At 51.2% G+C, this 23,729-nt stretch overlaps 1 protein-coding gene across 1 annotated transcript; it reads right to left on the bottom strand.

Annotated features, from left to right (window-relative positions):
- Window positions 1–1,432: 1,432 nt before the first annotated feature.
- Window positions 1,433–22,664, bottom strand: LOC130372852 (protein bicaudal D homolog 1-like). Its single transcript, XM_056579013.1, has 11 exons — window positions 22,449–22,664; window positions 11,973–12,185; window positions 10,505–10,657; window positions 8,827–9,134; window positions 8,105–8,276; window positions 6,292–6,825; window positions 5,717–5,895; window positions 4,777–5,158; window positions 4,078–4,272; window positions 3,750–3,901; window positions 1,433–2,456 (listed from the first exon to the last, which is right to left on the bottom strand). The coding sequence occupies exons 1-11, from the start codon at window positions 22,662–22,664 to the stop codon at window positions 1,433–1,435; spliced, it is 3,528 nt and encodes a 1,175-aa protein (XP_056434988.1).
- Between the last annotated feature and the right edge of the window lie 1,065 nt (window positions 22,665–23,729).

Here is a 23,729-nt window from a genome sequence, read left to right as displayed (position 1 = left end):
AGGGGGTTGCGATAACATGTCTGAGATGTTTGAGCTAAGGACTTAGATAAGAGATAGTTAGAGTTAAGGTTTTAGACTAGCTATGGGCCGCCGGAAGTTTAGTTATTATGTTCAAGATTTGGGGATGGGTAGTCGATTTCTGATACTTTTTGTTTAATAGGACAGCTTGATCCGAGGTTAAGGTTTGGAGCTGTTGGGGACATTGTTGGTAAATGCTAAATGAAACATGGCAAATAAGCACTGGAAAAGTCTGTACAGTCTGTACACCCATTTGTTTAGGCTATATTGAACCCTTGGCTTGATTGAAAGTTTAAAGTTACCCCCTTGCAGTATAATCATGTGAAACGTAGCCCACTGCATTTCCCTTGAATAAAGTGAGGTCACCAGCCATGTTTGGTAAGTGACATCACTTTGAGCCAATCAGCGATTGAAATGGTGGGCGTTTCAGCAGATGTGAGCCAATCAGTCCATCGGGCCCATGAATCTTAGGATTGATTTAAATCGTAGTTTGGATGAGGACTGACTTTGTACCACCGTACAGAGACTTGAGATACGTGTTATTAAAGAGCAGAAAAGCATTCGGTCTTTGGCTCAAGGGTAGAATACAAACATTGGGCTTCGAACTTACAACCGATGGCTGGAAGGCCCCCCCTCCCCCTTCCCCCTTATCCCAGTCAAAATCAAATCAACCAATAAAGTTTTATCCTGGATGTACTTCTGGTTCCTTCTGCCTTGACCCCCCACAAGTCCCCACGTTTGTCCTCGTTCTTAGCAGTGACATCACAACAACTCTTATGGCATCTCCACAAACGACAAACAAAGATGACCTCATCCAGAAGTAAAGACTTTGGATGACTATTTGGTTAACTGTCATGTGTTCGCATGATTATGTGTTCTGCATTCAAAAGAGAGTGAGTATTATACTAGAGATGGAAATGGAGTAACATGTCAAGTGTTGTGAAGTGAGTTTAAAACAACAACTGTTGGAACCTTTTGAGTGTAGATCACTTCATGCATATGTGAAGTTCAGCCCGCAAGGCAGAACCAAGAGCTCGTACTATAAAAACACTCTTTAAAAAGTCTCTACGACCATCCTGTAGACTAATCAACAGTCTCAGAACGGAAAGAAGGCGGGGCCACATGTGCTCCTCTTGTCAAATCCCTGAGCAAAGTCACTGAACATTCAAACCCCATTGGTCAAGGCTTAGGCACAGGAAACAGGAAAAAGGAAACCATTGTGTCTTCCTCTCTGTGATCCCCATTCTCTCCATCTGCCCGGCGACAGAACAAGGAGGTTGATGGGAGTTGTAGTCTCCGCATTGAGTCAGTGTTAGTGTGCAGTCAAAGGTAAAGGGGGAAAAAGGTCTGTAAGAGTTTAGTGTGCGTGTGTGTGCGGGGGTGTGTGTGTGTGTGTGTGGGGGGGGGGGGGGCATCAGTGCCGGGGCTGATGGGGGCTGTAGTACCGTGGGTAGAGCGGGCTGTAGCTGGAGGAGTGGTTGTAGGAGGAAGGGGAGGACCTGTTTGCACTAGACGAAGCGTAGGAGGCGCTTCCGTACGCCGAGGAGTAACCGTAGGAGGAGGCTGGGGAGTGGAAGGACGAGTAAGGGGAGGAGAAGGACGGCGTGTAGCGGGCCGAGGGCCGCGACAGCGTGGACAGGGGCCGAGCCCGCGGCGTGGAGCTCCACGCGGAGCGCCGCCCGGACGGGAGCAGGGAGCGGTACTGGGAGGCGGCGCCGGAGCTGGGCTGGGGGGACCTAGATAGGGCGGAGGCGGAGCCGGCGGGGGAGGGCGAGAGCTGGGGGCCGTCGGAGGCGTGCTCCCTGGAGAGGAGGCCGCGGGACGGGTTGGTGGGGGAGATGCTGACGCTGAAACTGTGGGAGTCGACCACCACCGTCCGCAAGCCCAGGGTCCACTGGGAGGGGGGCACCCGCAGCGGCGTGGCGTGCGGCGTCCAGGCCGACGAAAAGGCGGGCGTCTCCAGGGGCGGCGGGCTCCCGAGGGGCCGGGGCCCCGGCCGCAGGGGCGAGGGCGGCTTGGACGGGGCAGGAGGGGAGGTAGGGGAGGCGAGGCCCGAGGCCAGAGCGGTAGCGGCCGAACCCACGAACGAGGGGCTACGTGTCAGAACGTGGGCCTTATCAAAACCCGCCGAAGTGGGGCTGACTAGGGTGGAGGGGGGGAGGCTACAGGGGCCCGAGGTCGTCGGGGGGCCCCGGGTCAAGCCCGAGGACGGGGGACTTACTTTGGGAGTGGCGGTGCGGGCGCGGCCGGGCTTGGCCCCGGCGCGGGGCCCCCGGTGGGTCTGCTCCTGGTCGAAGGCCAGGTCCTCCAGCCGCTGGGTCAGGGCCAGCTTCTGCTGGATGGCCATCCTCAGGAGGGAGTTGAGCGTCTTCTTCTCGTCCTCGGCCGCCGACAGCTGCCTCTGCATCTCGTCCAGCTGGGTCATGTACTCGTCACACCTGGAGGTCCGGGTCACAGAGGGAGCAGACGGGTGGAGGGTCAGGTGAAGGCTATTGGTTTACCAACCAACCAACCGTCTAAACGCCCCGCCACCAGACATTAGTTCTCTCTGGGGGGGGGGGGGGGGGAGTTCTGATGAAGAATAACTTATTTTTGGGACAGATATGGGACACATTTTAGAGCATGATCATACAGGCAGAAAAGTCACCACGAATACATTCAGTGAGACAATGGGTGAACCAAGATTCTTACAGGGGAACTTTCACATCGTGGGTATTTAATGCAAAGGTAACAAAGGTGAGTGGGAGTGACCATGGTGGAGAGCTTAGGATTGGTTATCGCTGAGGTCAGCCATGGTTGGGAGAGGCTAGGTGAATTTGCAATACACTTTGGGGGAAGTGGGCATGACCGCATTCTGCAAGCAAGGCTGCAAGACAGTTAGGTTCCAGTTTTCTGCATTTGGTTCCATGTTAGATTCATAGGTGTGGTTCATTCACAACAACCTTACGTGGCTTCAGTTCTATCCGTTAGGTCGATAAATCCTAATTGGGGGTGTGCATACCCTAGTTGGTATGTGAGCAGATTCCTGGGGGAACATGTAACGACCTCCATGTGATTCATGCATTTTTATTGTTGCTTATCAATTGTGTAAAGAATGGATTATACGCCTCTTCCATTTTAAGCACCAAGGCCACTTCCATATTAATATGGATGTGAATGAATAAATTATATTAGTATAATATCCATTCAAGTGGTGAGGAGGTGACGATTGAAGAGGGCCTGGACCGTACTGAAGAGATGAGCTGTGGGGGTGATGAGACAAGAAAGGGGAATCACTTCTGTGGACCGTGTCCTTCTAAACAACCTTGCTCTGTCAGACTTCTCTCTGGTACGTGGTTCTATTGGTTAGGACACTGGTTCTATCTGGTGTGTGGTGGTCAAAGGACACTGGTTCTATTTAGTGTGTGGTGGTTCTGGCAAGGACACTGGTTCTATCTGGTATGTGGTGGTCCTAGGACACTGATTCTATCTGGAGGTGGTGGTCCGACTGGCTAGGAAAGGGTGGTTCTCTCTGGTAAGGGGTTGTACAGGCTAGGAGACTGGTTCTATTTGGTTTATGGTTACTAGGACACTGGTTCTTTCTGGTTTGTGGTTGTCCTGGCTAGGACACTGGTTCTATCTGGTTCTTTCTGGTGTCTGGTGGTCCTGGCTAGGACAGGGTGGTTCTATCTGGTATGTGGCGGTCCCTGCTAGGACAGAGTGGTCCTCTGTGGAGGTGGCGGCTCTCTGACCTGCTAGCGAACATGGATCTGAGGGAGGAGAAGGTTGCGGCGTCCTCCTTCAGTGCCTTGAGCTCGTTCCTCAGCTTGGTCATGGTGTTGGTCACCATGGACTTCTCCGCCTCGTACCTCCCCTTCAGGTTGGCCAGCGCCACCTCCGCCGTCTGGAGGAGGCGCAGACGCAGACACGAGGCGAGAGGAACAGAGCAACACACGTGAGACGTCTGATGCACTTCCCTTTGGGTTGCATAGCGGACACTCTTTAGCCGAAGGGATGTCAGATACAGGTCATTAAGGAGCATCCTCTCCTCCTCCTCCTCCTCCTCCCCCTCCACCTTACCTGTTTGTTGGCCTTCAGGACCAGCCTGAGAGTGGCGATCTGCTCTCTCTTGGTGCTCAGCAGGGACTTGACCTTCAGGATCTCCTCCAGGCAGCTCTCCTTGTCCTTGTCCAGCAGCGGGGCCAGCTCCCGGGCCGCCGCCCGCTGCCGGGACAGTAGCAGGGAGCGGTCCACCGCCCGCTGGAGGTGCTTCACCTGGGGGGGGGGGGGGGGGGAGAGAGAGAGATCCAGAATCAGGAGGTGGCGAAGGCTCGACCTGCTGGCTAAATAAGGAACTCTGTGACTTCAAAGGGCTTCCACCTTACAGGTGTATGAATGGATCGATCCACCAGCTTACCCAGCGGACCGTACCAACTGGTAGGCCAAGAATGGTTTGTTATAAGCCAATCGACATCCTACCTTCATTGGGGGCCCCTTTGAAAACCGGTTCAGTTTGTTAAGATGTTTCAAACCTTTAAATGGTCCAGTGTTTATGGGGTTTAAACCTCTAAAACTGTCAAGTTTTTTAAGGTGTTTCAAACCTTTAAACCGTTCCAGTGTTTTAAAGGTGTTTTAAACCTCTAAACCGTTCCAGTGTTTTAAATGCCCCATTGTTTTAAGGGCCCAAGTGTTGTAAGTGTTTTAAACCTCTTAAACGGTCCAGTGTTTTGGAGGGCCCCTAAGTGTCTCAGAGGCCCCTGTGTCCCCGAGGCCTCGTACCTGGTCCCTGATGATGGCGTTCAGGTTGTAGATGTTCAGCGGCTCCCTGCGGAGCTCGCCGGCGGGCTCCAGGGCGGGGGACGAGGAGGATGACGACGATGAAGAGGCACTGATGCTGGGCGAGCGGGTGGGCGGGGTGTGGGGCCCGGGGCTCCGCTGGGAGGAGGAGGGGCCCTGGGGGGTGTCCTTCTGCGGCCCCTCCCCCCTGGACGGCGGCTCTTTGGACGGGGACTGTGAGGGGCTCCGCGACTCCCCGGGGCTGGCGGTCGCCGCGGCGACGGCGGCCAGGCGACGGGCCAGGCGGGGGGTGAGCAGCACGCGGCTCTCGTCCGCCGACAGGGCCTTGAGGCCCGCGGCCAGACCCCTCAGGCCCCGGCCCTGCCTGGGAGGGGGAGGGGGGGGTAAACAATAAGATTTGTTACTGTCTAAATATGAACACATGAAACAGACGCTGGTGGACGAGTGAGGGATGGACCCCCCAGGATGCAGACGTACAGTTAGAGAAGGTAGAGGATGGTATTGGCTGACATGTACAGAGTGGTCTCATCTGGGTACAAAGACACACTGGCCCTGTCTCCAGAGGACACGGAGGATAGTAGAGAGGAGAGTAGAGTAGACTAGAGTAGGGTCAGGGAGAGGAGAGGAGAGTAGAGTAGAGTCAGGTAGAGGAGAGTAGAGGAGAGGAGAGTAAAGTAGAGGAGAGTCAGGTAGAGTAGAGTCAGGTACAGGAGAGTAGAGTAGAGGAGAGTCAGGTAGAGGATAGTAGAGTAGAGGAGAGTTAGGTAGAGTAGAGTAGAGTAGAGTAGAGGAGAGTTAGGTAGGTAGAGTATAGTACAGTCAGGTAGAGTAGGGTAGAGTAGAGTAGAGTCAGGTAGAGTAGAGTACAGTCAGGTAGAGGCACCAAGAGACTTCATGAACCCAGCTTGCGGTGGTGGCCCACCTGTAGTAGTCCAGCATCACGCGGTTGGGGGTCTCGTTGTTGCACAGGCAGACGTGGTGGTACAGCTGGGCCAGCTCCTCACTCAGCGTCACCAGCTCGTCCTGAGCTGCGTTCAGCGCCCCCTGGCCCTCCGTCACCTGACCCTGGGCCGCGCGCAGGTCTGCCTCCAGACCCTTCACCTGGGGGGGGGGGGGGGGGGGGGAGGAGAGGAGGTGAGGAGATGAGCAAGGGGAGGGGAGGAGGGGAGAGGAGAGATGGGGAGGAGAGGAGAAGAGATAAGGGGAGAGGAGAGGAGGAGAGCAGTTGTAATAAAGTAGAGTGGGGGCAGAACAGGGCAAATAGAGTGGCAGGAGGATGTGGTGGTGTAGAGTAGAGGGGGGGGTGAGGGTGAGGATGGGGGAGGGGAGGAGAAAAAGGCGAGAGCAGAATAGTTGAATTGGGAGGAGAGGAGAGGGGGGGGACAGCAGTAGAGTGCAGTGCACTAACAGAAGGACAGGTGTTTACATGCATGGACCCCAGTTCAAGCAGAGATCACCCCTTCAGAGCTACAGATGTCTGGTGTGTTGATGGATCACCTTGTCTCGCCCCTCCCGACAGCTCATCTCCAGACGAGCCACCTGCACCTCCATCTCTTTGACCGACGGCCCCTCCCTCGCCTTCTCCTCCCCCGCCCCCGCCGCCGCCGCTGCCGCAGCCGACCGCTCCCTAATCATCTGGAGCTCCGCCTTCAGCTCCACCACCTCCGTCACCGCCACCCGGTACTTACACTGCAGGATCTCCAGCCCCGGCGTCTGGTACGCAAACACGTGACACCTGCTGCCCCTCCTCTCCCCCTCTCTGTTGCCCTCTTCGTCCTCATCGTCTAGTCCCTCCTTCTCCTCCTCCTCCATCTCCTGCTCCGACTGGGCCTCCCCGTGGAGCTGGGAGTCCGAGTCGGAGGAGGCCCCTCGGGCGAGCTGGGCCCCACGGCGCAGGCGCCGCAGCACGGTGACCTTCTGGCTGAGGCGGAGGGCCCTGTCGTGCTGCTCGTCCAGGGCACCCTGCGTGTGCTGCAGCTGGGTCTGGGACTCCTGCAGGCGGCTGATCAGAGACAGGTTGTCCCGTTCCACCTGCAGGGGGCGCCAGAGGAAGGGATGGGAGAGGCAGAATGACTCCACACATCTTGATTCCCAAATGTGGCGTGGTAGTGAATTACAGAAACCCTGGAAGGTAAACCACAGCTTCGGACCTCAGAATGAATGTTTTTATTGTCCGAGACTTAAAACATGAAAAACTTAGAGACCTAGGTTTAGCCCAATACAGATTTATTTAAAACATCAACAAATATAGACAAATCGCGATTTAAAATTAATGTCACCAATTTTCTGGCATCAGACAACCACAAACCCAGTGTGTGTGTGTGTGTGTGTCTTTGTTTGTGTGTGTGTGCGTGCGTGCATGTGTTTGTTGTATGGATATAGCTGTCTGTAACCAGAGAAGCAGCCATTTGTAGAGATAGTTGTTGTACATCTATCTTGGGAGGCGGAGGGTGCTGTGACGGAGCCAGGCTGAGAGCCCCGTCTCCAGAACCTTTATTTATCCTCTTCTTTCATCCATTTCATTCCTTTTATTGTCCTGGGCGGGGAACTGGTTCCGTCTGGTGTTGTAGTTTATGTTTACGCCCTGCTGTGTTTCTAACAGATTCCATCTGTCAGTGTTTCCCTGGCTCTTATTCTATCATGTAAACCACTATCATGTAAACCACTCTGTAACTTTGGTTGTGAAAAGTACTGCATTGAAACATTGGGTTTATAATTGTTTTTACAAGAAGCGCATGACTAATGATTTATCCGTTCTACTGAGTGGAAGTTAACTCTTAAGAAGTGGCGAGGAGGAGGCGGTATCGTTTAAAATGGCTGAACGGAGACAACAGTATCCCCCTCAACGTGAGCCAAGCGGCGAGCGGTCGATAGGCTACTGTGTCAGCCGGGTTATAAATAAGCTCTTCCTGCATTTTAACCAATCAGATAAGAGAGAAAAGGCAGAGAAAAGATGGGATTACATCTGGATGGGACTGCAGCATCGAGGTGTATCACACTCACTCACTCTCTCCCTCACTCACTCACTCACTCGCTCACTCACTCACTCACTCGCTCACTCAGTCACTCACTCACTCAGTCACTCACTCGCTCTCTCCCTCACTCGCTAACTCACTCACTCACTCACTCACTCACTCACTCACTCACTCACTCACTCACACAAACTGCTTTCTGATGTGTTGTAGTTGTGGGGATGTTTTTTTCATTATGTGGTGAATTTGAGGATATCAGCGGAGGTAGGGATGGAGAATATTTGATGGTATCATTTTTTAACAGCATGACAGAGCTCGCTGAATGAATGGAGGCTCACCTGTATCAACTGCTGCCTGAGCTTCTGCATCTCCGGCAGGTTGATCTCAGAGAAGAGGTCAGGCCCCACCCCCTCCATCTTACGCCCCGCCCCCCGACACTCCCCATTGGCCCGGATTACAGACCCGACATTTGGCCCCACCCCTATTGCCCCCTGGAGATGTCCATTACACCTGCCATGGAAGAAAGGAAAGAGCATTAAGGGCAAGTTAGTTTATGTATCACCCTTCAAACACAAAGGTCACTACATTTAAACACATTTAAAAAATAATCGGGAATCAATAAAATACAATGATTCAAAAGAGAATTGTAAAACCTAAAAAGTATAAGGTTCTTAAAAGCTGTAAAAAATATAAAGCTGCATTTATATTTACATGTAGGGCATTTAGAAAACGCTTTTATCCAAAGCAACTGACAAAAAGGACATTTGTCAGAAGAAAGAGAAACAAAATATATATGTAAGGATGTTCATAGAACCAAGTGCCAAGCACTAACAATCCCTAGGTTCACCCATTCCCCGTTCCAACAAAGATAGCTAGGATAAGATGCTACACAGTGCTAAGTACTATTGTTAAGTGCAGGGATGTACAACGTACAATAAGTGCGTACGAGGGTTGTGGTGGGTGTTTGGGGGTAAGGGAGGAACTACCAGTGCAGACCTGCACATCTCCATTCCATTCCAAACCTCATCAGCGCGCTTCTGATTGGCTCAGAGGAACCCACCTGGAGGCGGAGTCTTCGGAGGTGGGCGAGAGCAGGGCGGTGGGCGTGGCGGTGCCGCTGGGCGGCGCGGAGGTGAAGGTCAGGTGGGCGCTGCCCGTGTAGGCCACGTCGCACATGCTGAGGTGGTGCACCAGCTCCTTGCGGAGGTGCACCTTCTGCTCGCGCTCGTGCTTCAGCGAGTCCAGCGCCTCCTCCAGCTGCGCCTGGGAGATGTCCTTCAGCCGCAGGGCCTCCTCCAGCTGGCTGTTCAGCAGCTCCGTCTCCTCCACCAGCACCTTGATCTCGTGCTTCAGCCCCTCGTACTCCACCTTGGGGGGGGGGGGGGGGGAGGGAAGGGAGGGAGGGGTGAGGGGAGGAGATGAGAGGTGGGGAGGAGGGGAAAGGTAGGGAGGACATGAGAGGAGATGCGAGAAGGAGAGGAGGGGAGGGAGGAGCAAGGATAGGGAGGAGCAGGGGAGAGAGAGGGAAGAGAGGGAGGGGTGAGACAGTAGATGATTGAAGAGTGAGAGGGGGGGAAGGTAAGTGAGAGGGATAGGTGGAGGGGTATGAGAGGGAGGGATGGAGAGAGAAAGGGGGTAAGACAGCAGAGAGAGAGATGGAGAGAGAACGATGAGATAGGAGAGATGTGAATACAAAGGTAAGGGGGAAAGGGAAATCACAGCAGATGAGCAACACAAATCAACCTCTAAATACATTCCCTTTCTTCCTATGGTGACTGAGTAGTGAGGAGCCTCGCCCCTCCCTGCCTGCTAATGACCGTCCTCTGCGTTCAGTAAATGATACCAAAACATCATCACTCAACATCATTTATGTAGGAGTTATTTTAGTCTGTATGGGCAGAATACCCGTCAGTATTCGGGGTATTTTAAGGTTTGTGTGTGTGTGTGTGTGTGTGTGTGTGTGTGTGTGTGTGTGTGTGTGTGTGTGTGTGTGTGTGTGTGTGTGTGTGTGTGTGTGTGTGTGTGTGTGTGTGATAAATTGTGTATTCCTCTACCTGTGTGGTGTTACTAAAATAAGACCTGTTTACTTATTCATGATGTGCGACCATCTGACCTTCCATCACACCTTCCATCACACAACATCCCTAAATAACGACATATTATTTATAGTAGCATTATAGTGATTACTACTCAGTATTTAGCAGACGTTGTTATCCAAAGCCGGAGACTTGTAGTGAATTCATGTCTCAAGGTGGGCAGAGATCAGAAGTGGAAGCCGGATCCCTTGGTTTGTTCAGTCGTACTTGTACACTCACAACAGAACAAGAACTAGAATCTAATGTCCATGCTGGAAGCTTCAGTATTCTCAAACCCGTGTGTATTTTACTGTTCCACTCTAATGCTGAATCTTAGACAAACATAACCACACGCACACTGTGTTCGGCCTTCATCAGAATGCTCTCTTTGTGCTTTCGGTTTCATGGTTGAGCCCTATAGGTAGAGGCGAGGCAAAGAGTTGGACGTCGGATGGCCAAGACGTGAATCATGTATCGTTAAACGTGACTGTGAACGTTGCCGTGGGCATCACGGATAGTGTAGAACTGTTAACAAACCAAGTTCTTTAAAAGTCATGAGCGCGTCAGTCGTTAGATGTAGTGTCTGTGATTTGATTGGGTGGGCACAGCTCCGCCCCCAGCTCTGCGTGTGCCCCTGAGGGATGGGGGGTCGGAGGTCAGCACCTGGTTCTGCTTGAGCGTGGACGTGAGCTTCTGCAGGGAGATGTTCTCCTCCTCCAGCTCCGTGTAGTCCTGCAGGAGACGCGCCTCCCGGAACTTATACTCCCTGATCTCCTCCCGCATCCGACTCCTCTGCAGCTCCAGCATCTCGTTACTCTGAGGAGGAGGAGGAGGAGGAGGGGGAGGGGGGGGAGGGGGGAGGAGGAGGAGGGGGGAGGAGGAGGAGGAGGGAGGAGGGAGGGGGAGGGAGGAGGGAGAGGAGGAGGAGGGGTGGGGGAGGGAGAGGAGGAGGAGGAGGGGGAGGGAGGAGGGAGGGAGGAGGAGGAGGAGGGGAGGAGGGAGAGGAGGAGGAGGAGGGAGGGAGAGGAGGAGGAGGAGGAGAGCGAGAGGGAGAGGAGGAGGAGGAGGAAGAAGAGGAGGAGGAGGAGGAGGAGAGTGAGAGGGAGAGGAGGAGGAGGGAGGACGAGGAGGAGGAGGAGGGGGAGAGGGAGAGGAGGAGTAGGAGGGAGGAGGAGGAGGGGGAGAAGAGGAGGAGGGAGAGGTGGAGGGAGGAGGAGGAGGAGGAGAGAAGGTTGGAGATGATGGAGCAGGATGGGTGAGGGGAGTCAGAGCCAACGGGAGGAAAGAATAGGGGAGGGGGAGAGGGGAGGAGAGATGAGGTGGATGAGGGTGGGAAAGGAGCGGTGTAGAGAGGAGAGAGGAGGAGGGGGGAGGAGGGGGAGGAGGAGGAGAAGAGGGAGGAGGATAGATGAGAGGATATTGGATGATGAGAGGATAGTTGATAAGTGGGGAGCGACGAGGAGAGAATAGAGAAAAAAGAAAAGGAGAAACGGAGTAGGTAAGGATATCAAGTAGGAGGTGAAGAAGAGAGGGAGGGGAGACGATAAAACATGTGATGAGCGGACATCAGGGGCTGAAGTGTTAAGATGAACACGGGTCGGGACGTTGATATCCATTTGAAATCTGATTTACTAGCACCGGAATGTGCTAGTAAGTAAGTCAATCAATCAAACTTTATTCGTATAGCGCTTTTCATGCAAGAAAATGTAACACAAAGTGCTTAATACAATCCCCCCCCCCCCCCCCCCCCCCCCCCCTCCCACGACACACCCGGAGAGATTCACACATGAAAAGACAATCCCCCTTTCCCCCTCCCATCATCCATACCCAAAGTGATAACTTTGTGGCAAATAAGAAATTCCTAAATTCAGATCAAATAAATAATTAAATAAATGAATACATGAGTTGTTTCATTAGAAGCCGGACTAAAAAGGTAGGTTTCGAGTTTTCCCTTAAAAATATCAACACCCTCTACGGCATTTATAAGTTACACTTAACAGGTGCCTTAGAGCGCCCCCTAAGGCGTGGGGGTAACAATGCATGCTGTTGGCCATCCATTGCATACACAACAATAAGGTCATTACATTACGCATGCTCCTCCTCCCCATGGTCCCCCCCCCCCCCCCCCTACCTCTCGTGTCTCCTGCAGAAGCCCCCCCAGGTGCTGGCTGTCGGCCTGGGCGCCGCTGGCGCTGGAGCGGCAGTGCTTCAGCTCGGCCTGCAGCTCCAGCAGGCGGCCCATGTAGTAGGCCTCCTTGGTGGCCGACTCCTGCAGCAGCGTGGCCTCGTTGCTCTCCCCGTCCTCCGCCACCTTGCGCTGGGTGGAGTAGGCCTGGCCGAACGCCTGCGCATGCAGCGGGGAGAGAGAGGGGAGCTGGTCACAGTAAAGGGGTCTTTCTCGAGGTCAGAGGTCGTGGTCGTTATGTAGGGGGATGTGGTGGGGTACGGTAAGGGTCATCCCGTGAATTATGAGAAACCACAGCAGCAGTAGGTCGAGTTTAGTAACATGTCACAACAGAGGTGGATTAGGAAAAATATATTAATATAAAAGTTGTTCAACTCTGCTTACGTCTTAATTTATATAATCATTATGTTTTGCAGAATTGTGACCCCACCCCTCTTTACTACTACTAATACTATCACTTCTACTAGTACCAGGAATGCCACTTTGGCAAGTCCTACTAGCCCTGCTGCTACTACCACTATCAGGACTAGTAGAACTACAAATACAAATATTTATAAAGAATGGAGTACTACTATCACGCCTAGTAGTACTACAAATACAAATATCAATAAAGAATGTAGTACTACTATCACTCCTACTACTTACACTATGACAACAAGGGTGCACTTTGACAAAGTTGTTGCGGGCAAAACACAGCAGTGATATATTTTTATCAGAGGGAACCCAAATGTGTCCCTGATCAGAGGGTTGGGGGGACCAGCTGCTCTGTAAGTACTGGAGCACAGGACGCTGGGGACAAGGGACCTCGGGTCCCTCTCTCTCTCGGTCTCTCTCTCTCTCTCTCTCTCTCTCTCTCTCTCTCTCTCTCTCGTTCATATAAATAATAATAAATTAGATTTAAATATAGCGCTTTTGTAGGGCTCAAAGTCGCTTCTTGTTCTCTCTCTCTCTTGTTCTCGATCTCTCTCTTTAGCTCTCTCTCTCTCTCTCTCTCTCTCTCTCTCTCTCGCTCTCTCTCGTAGTGTTTATAATGTGTTAACCTTGTCCTCATCTCATGGCAGAAAGCCCTCAGTGGTCAAATGTGTGTTATTAGTGGGTGAGAGAGGGTGGGACTTCGGACCAAGTTTCAGAGGAAGTGATGGGGTCTAGGAGCGGGAGAGAGGGCGGGACTTCTGATAGGGAGATGTCTGTCTCCACTTCATGTTTTGGATATTGTCAAATTCTCAAAAACATGCATATGTATTCCTCTGTCTCTGTTGTTCTTCCTGCTCCAGAGACAGAGATACCTAGTGTACTTCAAAGAAAGAAGGGAAATGGCATCGCGCAGACCAGGTTAACGCTAAAATGGACGACCCTATTGCCAGACTTCTTGTAGGCATCCTTGAGCAAGATACTGAAAACGTAGACAGTCTCTTTCTGTCACTCTAATCCAAGCTAAAGGGCATTAATGCTTATCCTAAAAAAAAAAGAATTCCACTTGAAAGCCATTAGGAGAGAAGGAATGAGTGTTTCCTGTGGTTCATTCTCTGCAAGACAGAGACATAAAAAAGAGACAGGAAGAACACACACACAAACATACACACACATACACACACACACACACACACACACACACACACACACACACATAGTGGCACACAAACACACACACACACATACTCACACACACACACACACACATACACACACACACACACACATACTCACACACACACACGCACACACTCACATAGTGACACACACACACCCGTACACACCAACACACACACACACACACACACACACACACACACACACACACACACACACACACACACACACACACACACACACACACACACACACACACACACACACTGGCACCAACAAATCAACCAGCACCCAGAGGGTGTTAAAAAACACATTTCAGCACCAAGGAGAGGGAAGATCTGAGCCATCTGGGAGCCAGACGCAGGCACTGGCCTGTCTGAGACGAGCTGGGACAGAATGATCTCTCTGGGATTGATTTGTTCTGTCTGCCCCGAAGAACAGCTCTGAGCCATGTCCCGCTCGCCCCCTGTCCGCTGACCTCTTCACACACACTTAGCACCTGTTTCCAGGACAACATGTGTACAACACAACTCACACAGCCGGCTGAACACGCACAAGCAGGGTTTATCCTAACACCAACCCTCCCATGCTGGTGATGTAATCCTTCCTCTCTCTCGCTCTCTGTCTCTCGCTCTCTCTCGCCCTCTCTTTTCCATTGTGTTTTTCTCCTTTTTGTTTGACTTTCCCCCTGGTTTTCAGGCAAGCACACTGCTGGCATACTAATGGGGCCTTCCTGGAGAGTTCCCAGGAGAGCTGCCCATCGATCACTTCCTGGGGGAGAGATTCCATCACGTCCTGGTTGAGGCGTGACGTCGGAACAAGTTCCGCCATTGTAACAAAAGATACATAAATAAACATTCAAAAGGCTGGTGGAAGGGGGCCTACACATACACACACGCACACACAAATACACACAAATAGAGGCGCACACACACTCATTCACAAACACACACACAAATAGAGGCACACACACAAATAGAGGCACACACACACACACAAATACACACACAAACACACACAGGCTATTAGCTAAAGGTTAGTGTGTGTATCCTTCTCTCTCCTACTGGGAGAGCCGTCACTAACTGACTGGCTTCTCTCGCTCAGTCCGTATCCTAGAGGACGAAGAAACAGACCATGTAACCACTATTACTACAATTACTACTACTACTACCTCCACTACTACTCGTGCTACTACCACTACTACTACCATCACCACTACTACCAATACTACATCAACATTATTCTAAGCCTCATTTATAAGTCGCTTTGGGGAAAAAGGGTCTGTTGAATGTATAACGTACGTGATGATATCAATCATCCCATTAAAACCCGAGGCTCATCGACCAGGCAGGCAGACGGTGAGCTGGTAGGTGATGTAACGCGGGCGTCTGTCATAATGCAGAGCAGAGGTTCAGTCACATGACCCATGCTGTAACTGGACCCAGGGAGGCTGAGGAGACTCCTCTGGGAGGGCAAGGGGCGGCGCTGTTCATCACAACACCGTGATGTAGCTCATTGTTCCTCAGGCGGAGCTATGGTCAGTAAGCTAACAACCAGCGATCGCCGTTTCATCTTTTTATTCCGAAAGACTACCCCATGTTGTTACGATTAGCTTCGTGTCTTACTCTGCAGTAAAACCAACCGACCGTGGCCTCTTTGGAAAGATGATGATGGTTCAGTGGATATCTCCGGCTCCATGCTGGAACGGGGGGGACGTACCTCATTACCCCCAGAGCCCCACCCTGACCATTCCCCCAGCACCCTCCGGGGAGATGCTAAAATGATGTCTTGATGGTCCTAATAAAGACAGGTCTCTCTCTCTCTCTCTCTCTCTCTCTCTCTCTCTCTCTCTCTCTCTCTCTCTCTCTCTCTCTCTCTCTCTCTCTCTCTCTCTCAGGCCAGCCGATAGTCTGGTGCCTTTGCTTGTCCTCCTCCATTTCTTGATTGATATTCTCTCTCTCACCCTGCTCTCTGTGTGTGTGTCTCTCTCTCTCTCTCCCTCTCCCTCTCTCTCGACCCCTAGAGTCTCCTTAAGTGTTATATTTGCTGCTATTGCATTCTCTTAAACCAGGGATTATGGATGGGAGGGAGATAGAGAGGAAGATAAACATATACAGTACATACACTCTCTAAAGAGAGGGGAGACAGACGGAGAGATAGGGAGAGGGGGTCGATGGAGTAAAGGAAGGAGGTGAGAGTGATTGAGAGGTGGAGAGGGAGGGACAAGAAGTACAAAGGCAGAGAGTAGAGAGAGAAAATAGAGTATATAGAGAGAGAGAAGTGGATGAGGGAGGTGAGAAAGGGACAAACAGAACCAAGGGGGAAATGAAGGAAGGATAAAGGAGGGTAGAGAGAGAGAGAAAGAAAAAGAAAGACGGAGAGAGAGGGAACGAGAGAGAGAGAGAGAGACAGAGAGAGATGGATAGCAGGAGCAGATAGGCATGCAGGGGGCAGGATGGGGGGAGGCCGGCTATAATCACATTTAAAAGATCTTCCTACAGTTCGCTCTGCACCCAACCTTTGTTAAATTTCATTTAATGTCCTCACTCATTCAATCTCTCCATCCCTTCTCTCCCTCGCTACACATTAGTGGTTTCCCTCCCTCCAGGACATCTGGTGAAAAGGTGCGGACACCAGCAACAACAACAGAAACCCTCATTTAGATTGAGTCGTTTATTGTATCGATTGTAAATAATCTTGAGAGGCCTCTGACAATGACCCTCATTTAGAAATATACACAGGCAGGGTGATGATTAGGGTGTACCAGCCGAAGGGTTGTTGTTTCGATCCTCAACGTCCGCAGCCTTACCTGTTGGTAGCCCCCTTAAGAAGCCCTGACCCCCTTACCTTAATCTTACAGACATCTTACTCATCTGTATTCACTGTCACGTTCACTTTGGAGACAAACATCTAAGAAGTCAATAGTTAAAGGTGCTGTAGGCAAGATTAGAGAGTCAGAGATAGAGGGCCGAAAAGAGAAACTGGACAACCAGAATTGTCCCCTACCTCTCTGTTCCTTCCCCCCCTCCCTCTCGCCACCATTAAGGTATGTTTTATTTCAAACACTTGGGACCGCCATCAATGGACAGATGACCTGATTGGCCTAAAATCTAGTCTGGCTCAGACAGCAGGAGCAGTCCACTCAGAACAGATATCCTCGCAGCACGTTTCAGTCAACTATAGCTGAAGGATGGCAGCGCCATTTCTGACTAATTGCACACAATTAACAGCTTTTATACTTATATAGCACCTTTTAATATCTCTAAATGATTGCATGGCCTGGTGTGTGTTATTCACTCGCTTAGGTTAGCAAAGAGGGAAGACGGTAAATCATAGGATGGACTGGGGGTTAATTGCCGCACTCATCAGGACAATTATTGGACGGATGTAGAGAGGAATGTTGGTTATGGAGGGAAAGGATTTATGTTGCAGGGAACAACCATGACCTCATATTTGATCAATAATTCACAATTCCTTTTCAACCTGTGTGTGTGGGTGTGTGTGTGACGTGTGTGTGTGTGTGTGTGTTGTGTGCGTGTCTGCGTGCATCTGCTTGTGTGTTAACACGTATGTGAGTGCGTCTGTGCTGTTATGTAAATGCCCCCGACGTGGATGTGCTTACAGCAGCATACACACGTCCCATTCTGCGTCCAACCCGGCGCTGAGTGCTTGTGTACATGAACTCTGGACTGGCTCCTGATTTAAGGCCGACAGGCCGACGTGCACAACACACCGTCCAGCGGCCGGGGAGATTCCAATCAGCTTCAGGAGGGACCTGCTGGGCATCTAGAACCCGGCAGAGCCCTCAATGTGCCACCAGGTCTCTGGGGTCTTATCCAGCATACTCTATAATGTATGATGTCTATCATTATCTAGTATTTATCTATCAAACTCCACTATACTCTATTCTATACTGTCTGATGTCTATCATTATCTAGTATTTATCTATCAAACTTGACTAAACTCTGCTCTATACTGTCTGATGTCTATCATTCTAGCAGAAACACAGGCCTAACTCTGGGTCCGCTCCTCTCATGTGCCAGGGTAGTTGGGTCGGTCTCTACCCGTGCCCTGATACATAAACCAATAATTATTGTTATAAGTAAGACCTGTGTTCATCCTAAGATGACGCCTCTGTGAAAAAGGTTTATTATGTCATCATACATCTCGGAAGACCGTCCCACTGACTCATCTCTACAGGGTCACTTTAAATGAATCTATGCAAGGGCGTAGCACCACCACAGCTGAAGGTAATACAGGGCCCTCTGAAGATCCATGCATCACTTCAGCCTTCAGGAGGCGGAGGAGTCGAGGGCTTCTGGTGTCTGGTGGAATCACACAGCTTGTCTCTCTCTCCCTCTCTCTCTCTCTCTCTCTCTCTCTCAGAGATGACAGGTGGAATCACAGCTTGTCTCTCTCTCTCTTTCTCTCTCTCTCTCTCTCTCTCAGAGATGACAGGTGGCATCACAGCTTCTCTCTCTCTCTCTCTCTCTCTCTCTCTCTCTCTCTCTCTCTCTCTCTCTCTCTCTCTCTCTCTCTCTCTCTCTCTCTCTCTCTCTCTCTCTCTCTCTCTCTCTCTCTCTCAGAGATGACAGGTGGGATCACAGCTTGTCTCTCTCTGTCAGGATGAACGGTGGAAGCGATCCGAACATTTCATACAAAAGGAAAGTCCACCGTCACATCCGGGGAGCCGGACCGCCGCTCGCCTTCTGCACGCCACACACCGCCCAGAGCTGGTGGGAGGGTGTCCGATGGCAACGGCCTGCTCCGATGGAGGCGTTCCATTGGCTGGTCGGGGTCTGTGTGTCATCACAGTGAGGGGATCCAACATTCCAGGGGGACGGTACCCTTGCTGTGTTTCTACTTTTAGACTACGTCTGCAACGCACACACTGCATTTTTAATTGCGGTTTGTCAAACCAGCTGGTCCTATCCAACGAGGTGCCCCCTCTCCCCCTCTCCCCCTCTCCCCCTCTCCCCCTCTCCCCCTCCTCTCTCCCACGGCTGCTCCCTGGGTTAGACACTCTGGGCAACCCATAAAATACAAGGGCTGGACATATAGGTTAGTGTTATACTGCTACGGGCGGAGGCCCAAGCTGGGAAGCAGCACTCGTCTCTGCGCAGTATTCACATTCAGATTTACAAGCCAGAAAATCTGCATTTCTGTCCCAAATGTAAAGAAGATTTTAGTTGAAGACATCAATTATTGCAAATAAAGGCCACCCTTGTCCCCAGCATACGCCATCATCATTATCATCATCATCATCATCATCATCATCATCACCTTCATAGTCTTCATCTTCCTCATCATCCTCTTCGTTGTCGCCCGTCACTCAAACAAGTATCAAAGGGGCTTATCCATATGATGCGGAGTAGAGGTAATGAGCTTTAAGCAATATCTAGCTCTTTCCTGTACAGTGTGACCATCTTTTGCTACCAACCGCCATCTATTAAACCTGTCGCTCAACGTCTCCCACTTAGCTAATGACCGCAAAGAGTGTGTTTTCCATCCTTGCGCCGCGTCCTCGTTAAAAGCTCACTTTTTATCATCTTCAGATTGTTCTATTCATAGATGTCTTTCCCTTCAGGTCAAGGTCGACACATTCAATGTACGATACATACAGTGTGGAGCTGTTGTGCTGGCTGTGATATGCAAAGAGACCTCCGGTGGATTCTGATCCATGTCATCAAGGAGCAGGACGGAAGCGTGCTCAGGGATCTGACCCCAGAACCTACTGGATCCGCAGCACCAGACTATCCTCCCCTTACTGGCAACGTCTGTACCGATGACCGACCGGAGAACCACTCCTACACCGCCTCCACCCACACGAGGTGCACCAACTCGGCTTAGTATAGGAGGTACAGCGAGTTGACCTGTAACCGGAAGGTGGCTGGTTCGATCCCTGGGTCCTCCTAGCTGAGTGCCGAGGTGTCCCTGAGCATGACACCTCACCCTGAGTGCTCCTGACGAACTGGCTGCCGCCTTGCGTGGTTGACTCCGCCCTCTGTGTGTGAATGGATGAACCGCTGTAAGTCGCTTTGGATAAAAGCGTCTGCTAAATGCCCTGAATATTGCAACCAGCTCCTGCTTGCGGTCGCCATGACGGCACACAAGAACACGTTACACTGTGGGCCCCCCCCCCCCCCCCCCTTCAAAAGTAATGTGGTCGTTTAAAATGGGATGGGGCTAGAAGGGGTGGACCCCCACAGAGCCTCGCTACAGATTCAATCGATGCTATCGAGTCAGCTGCGACGGAATCTCACTGAAATACAACCGCACATAATATGTGTGTCTGTTTGTGTGTGTCTGTGTGTCTGGGTGTCTGTGTGAGTCTGTGCAGAAGGGAGGAGGGCAGATATGAATTATAGATAGATAGAGGAGGGTGTGTGTGGGGGGGCTAATGTGGGGAAGCAGTGATAGTCCTTTTATTGACGATAAGGCGCGACATGTCATTGGAAAGTCGGGAATTGTTTTCAACAGAGAGGAGGAACATTTGATTTGTTTTCACCACACAGACACACACACACACACACACACCACACACACACACACACACACACACACACACACACACACACACACACACACACACACACACACACACACACACACTGCAATGCAAACTGACCTTCAGTAAATAAAATGCATGGTCAGCCTTGTCTGTTTTCCGGGCAAACCGGTAAAAACGTGCTGCCACAGGTGAAGAGGGCCGAGCTGTCCTTTGGCTCTGGCAGATTGATTACATGGCACAGAAGTGCAGTTCATTAGCAAGGGTCGATGACCGGGGGCAGAACCAATCAAATCCCTCTTCCGGATCGACATGAGACACTGTCATTATGGCCGAGGCGCTCGCCGTTTGTGAGCAACACCCACCCCGTTTCCTACACTCCAATAATGGAACCTGGAACCAGATGCTGTATATCTTGACCCTTTTATCTTAACATCATGAAGGCATGGATCCCTTAGTATGGGTGAACCCAGTGGGGAGTCGAACCCTCAACCCTGGCAGAGTTAATGCCTTGCTCAAATACAGTTGTGTAATAAACCACGAACCCTAATGAACCTATAGAGAGGATACTGTGATACTGGTTTCATTGTGATTTATGTATTTCTGACCTTTCTCTTCACCATCTGGGTCCCCCACAGACTGACCCGCCCTGCCCAGGGATCCTCAAAATCTGTGTTCTGTTTGACCCCTGTCTCCTGCTGTAGCTAAACTCCACACACACTGGTAGTATGTGGACAAAAAGCGGTCTGACGACGTGTGGTTCGGATACTGAAGGAATGTGGACGAGGGATTATAGCATGTTGTACTAAGAAGCAAACACAGAACAATATAGCAATGTGCCTCAACAGCAAACAAGGAGGAGCCCGGGTTTCAAACTAGCACTTTTCCAGTTGCCGTGTGGAATAATCATTAAGTAACTTAGGATAAGTTGTTTGATTGATCGATCTTCAGGTATCTATCGTTAGCTGTCGGAGCTGTATTACCTCACCATTGGCCTATCGTTGACGCTTGATTGCTAAATATGGATTTGAAAGCTGATCTGTTCATGTTCCTTCCTATGGCAACGGTTGTTGTTTTGTTGTTTTGCTGAAATCCAAAGGCCTTCTCCGCAGTCCCGTTTCATGACCGATTACACCCTCCAATAACCGTAACTCCTCACCGCTCATGGTGTTTGTTGATTCACTCCTCCACCCACTGTGTCTGGGTTTGAACTGTGAGGTTCACCAAAAGAGCATCCACTCTAAGAGCTCAGGTCATTCCCTGATGCTTTCGTCAAACTACTCCATGCTCGTCTAGTTGGACAGGTTGAAGTTCTCTTCCGTAGCACCTGCTCTTCCTCCCAGTTGCTCAGGACCCCAGTCTCAAACCTGACCTCCACTCTTGGTAGTTGAGCACCACCAACACCATCAGCACCATCCACACCAACAACACCATCAAGCATCAACAGCACCCACACAACAGCGTATCCGGCCATGTCCCCAACTATCTGGACTCAGCCAGGAGGAGGGGCCGAGAAACTTTCTGCAGGTTATTCCCACAAGATCTCCATATCGAGTTCCTTACAAAGAACTCCATAAAGTTTGATGCTCCACAATGATACTTGTGCCTTTAAGTACCCATCTCTAACCATCGCCTGGCATGTGTTCATCCAACACAACAACCAGCACATTATATCTTCACTTGTCCCCACCACAGATTGACAAAGTAAAGCAAGAACATTGTGTGTCTTTGAAGTCACAAAATTCCGTTGGTGAAATGATTCAACCTCCTAACCCTCATGACAGTATACCTGCTGTTTGTTCGTGTTCACAGTGACTAACCACAACGTTAGACCGAGTGTTTCCGAGGGGTGAGAACACCGGATGGCACGCGGAGGTGATTTGCTGCATAGCATCATGTTACTACCAGCCCCTCCCTGCAGCCTCCAAGTCCGGACATAAAGATCTGCCCCGGGATCCTAGCGCTTCTGTTTTGGTACCTAACCAACCTCCCGCACACGCACACACATGCAGACGCACACGCACACGCACACGCACACACACACACACACACACACACACACACACACACTCACACACACACACCTGCCAAACAGAAGCGCTAAAGTCTGAACTCCCTCCGACTTTGCAGCCTGCCTTTGTCCGCGTGTCCACCTCTCCATCATCCCTCGACTCTCTCTCACCCTCAGCCAATCACAACCCACCTCAGAAGGTAGCCTTATCACTGTATATAATCACACTCCTACCGCTAATAATGACGGATGAACGGCGATCAGTAGGGAACCACCAGACCGTGCACAAACGGGCACGCCGCCGGGGTCTCACCTCCTGCAGTTGCTCCAGCTCCTGGCGGAGAGCCTCCTGTTCGGCCTCCAGCTCCGCGTACTGCTGCTTCAGGGTTTGGTTCTCCTCCAGAACCACCAGACCGCACTCGGCGGCGCGGATCTTCTCCCGGTTCGCCTCCGCCAGCTCCCGCGTCAGCCGCTCCACCTCGGCCCGGTACTGGTCCACCTGCTCCCCGGAGCCCCCGCCGGCCGCCATCGCCCCTCTCTCCCTGGGCACCCCGCCGTGTCTCCCCTCTCCTCCCCCCGTGTCTCTCCCTGCGTCGGATGAGCAGAGAGCCCCGGAGGTGGACAGTGAACCCACCACTCCCCCCTGACAGTAAAACCCTACAATGGTGGAAAAAACAAAACAACAACTATGTGTGTGTCCTCCAGATCCTGTAATATCCTCAAAGTGTCGCCTTCATCGACATTGTATCTCCCGTGTTCTCCATCCGATGGTTCAAACAGCCTACGCAGCATCTCAGCCCCGGTCTCGGTCTCATCGTCTGGGGTTTTAATTTGGATCTCGGTGTGATTTCTGCTTATTCACCGGCGCCAGGACGCCATCTCTTCTTATAGCCGCGGAGCAGAGTGCCCATCGCTCCCATCCTCTGGTGACGTCGACCCGCTGCTGGCTGAGGACGGTGGCCGTCTCTCCCTCATCACCCTCCCTTCTGTGCGTCTCACCTGCCGTCCGCCCGAGATCACTGCGGGGGGCGCCCCCCGCAGAGAGGATTTAACACTGCATGGAACTTAAAGGGAGAATATGTACGATTTTTGGCATTCAGATATACAAAAAAAAAAAACAGACTTAAGTTGTATCGTTTATTTTCTTGTGTACTTACATTATCCTAAATGTTTTCAACCATTGCTCATCTCAGGGAAATCCATTCTTTTAAAACAGGAAACTTCCTGGGCCATTTGGTCGAGCGTAATTTCCACTAACTACTAGCATCCGGGAGGCACGGGAAACACAGAGAGGGAGGAAGGTAGTCGGCCAGCTAGATAGCTATCCGCTTTATGTTTTTTTCATTCTAATGTATATTTTGCTCACTCGTCATGGAACATGTTTTGCAGTCAAGTTTGAAGTGACTTCTGTTGCTCAATGTCCATGTAAAGGACAAACGAATGAATCAAATAATCCAAGAAGACTGTCTGAAAAGAGGACAGATAGCCTACGAGCGTAGGCCTAAATATTGGTGTGGGATTCCCAAGATATTTATCATCAGAATGTAATAGCAGAATTTGGATACGCTAGGCTATCTATCTGAATGAATAGTGG

This window comes from Gadus chalcogrammus, chromosome 19 (assembly GCF_026213295.1).
Source record: "Gadus chalcogrammus isolate NIFS_2021 chromosome 19, NIFS_Gcha_1.0, whole genome shotgun sequence".
Classification (NCBI taxonomy): domain Eukaryota; kingdom Metazoa; phylum Chordata; class Actinopteri; order Gadiformes; family Gadidae; genus Gadus; species Gadus chalcogrammus.
This window is presented reverse-complemented; position numbering and strand designations above follow the sequence as displayed.

Excerpts from the sequence above, each read along its gene's own strand:
- LOC130372852 (XM_056579013.1), bottom strand. The coding sequence starts at position 22,664 with ATGGCGGCCGGCGGGGGCTCCGGGGAGCAGGTGGACCAGTACCGGGCC. Across the intron at positions 10,658-11,972 it reads TTCTGCAGGAGACACGAGAG|AGTAACGAGATGCTGGAGCT; the intron begins GTAGGGGGGGGG and ends CCTCCTCCTCAG. Across the intron at positions 4,273-4,776 it reads ACGCCATCATCAGGGACCAG|GTGAAGCACCTCCAGCGGGC; the intron begins GTACGAGGCCTC and ends CCCCCCCCCCAG.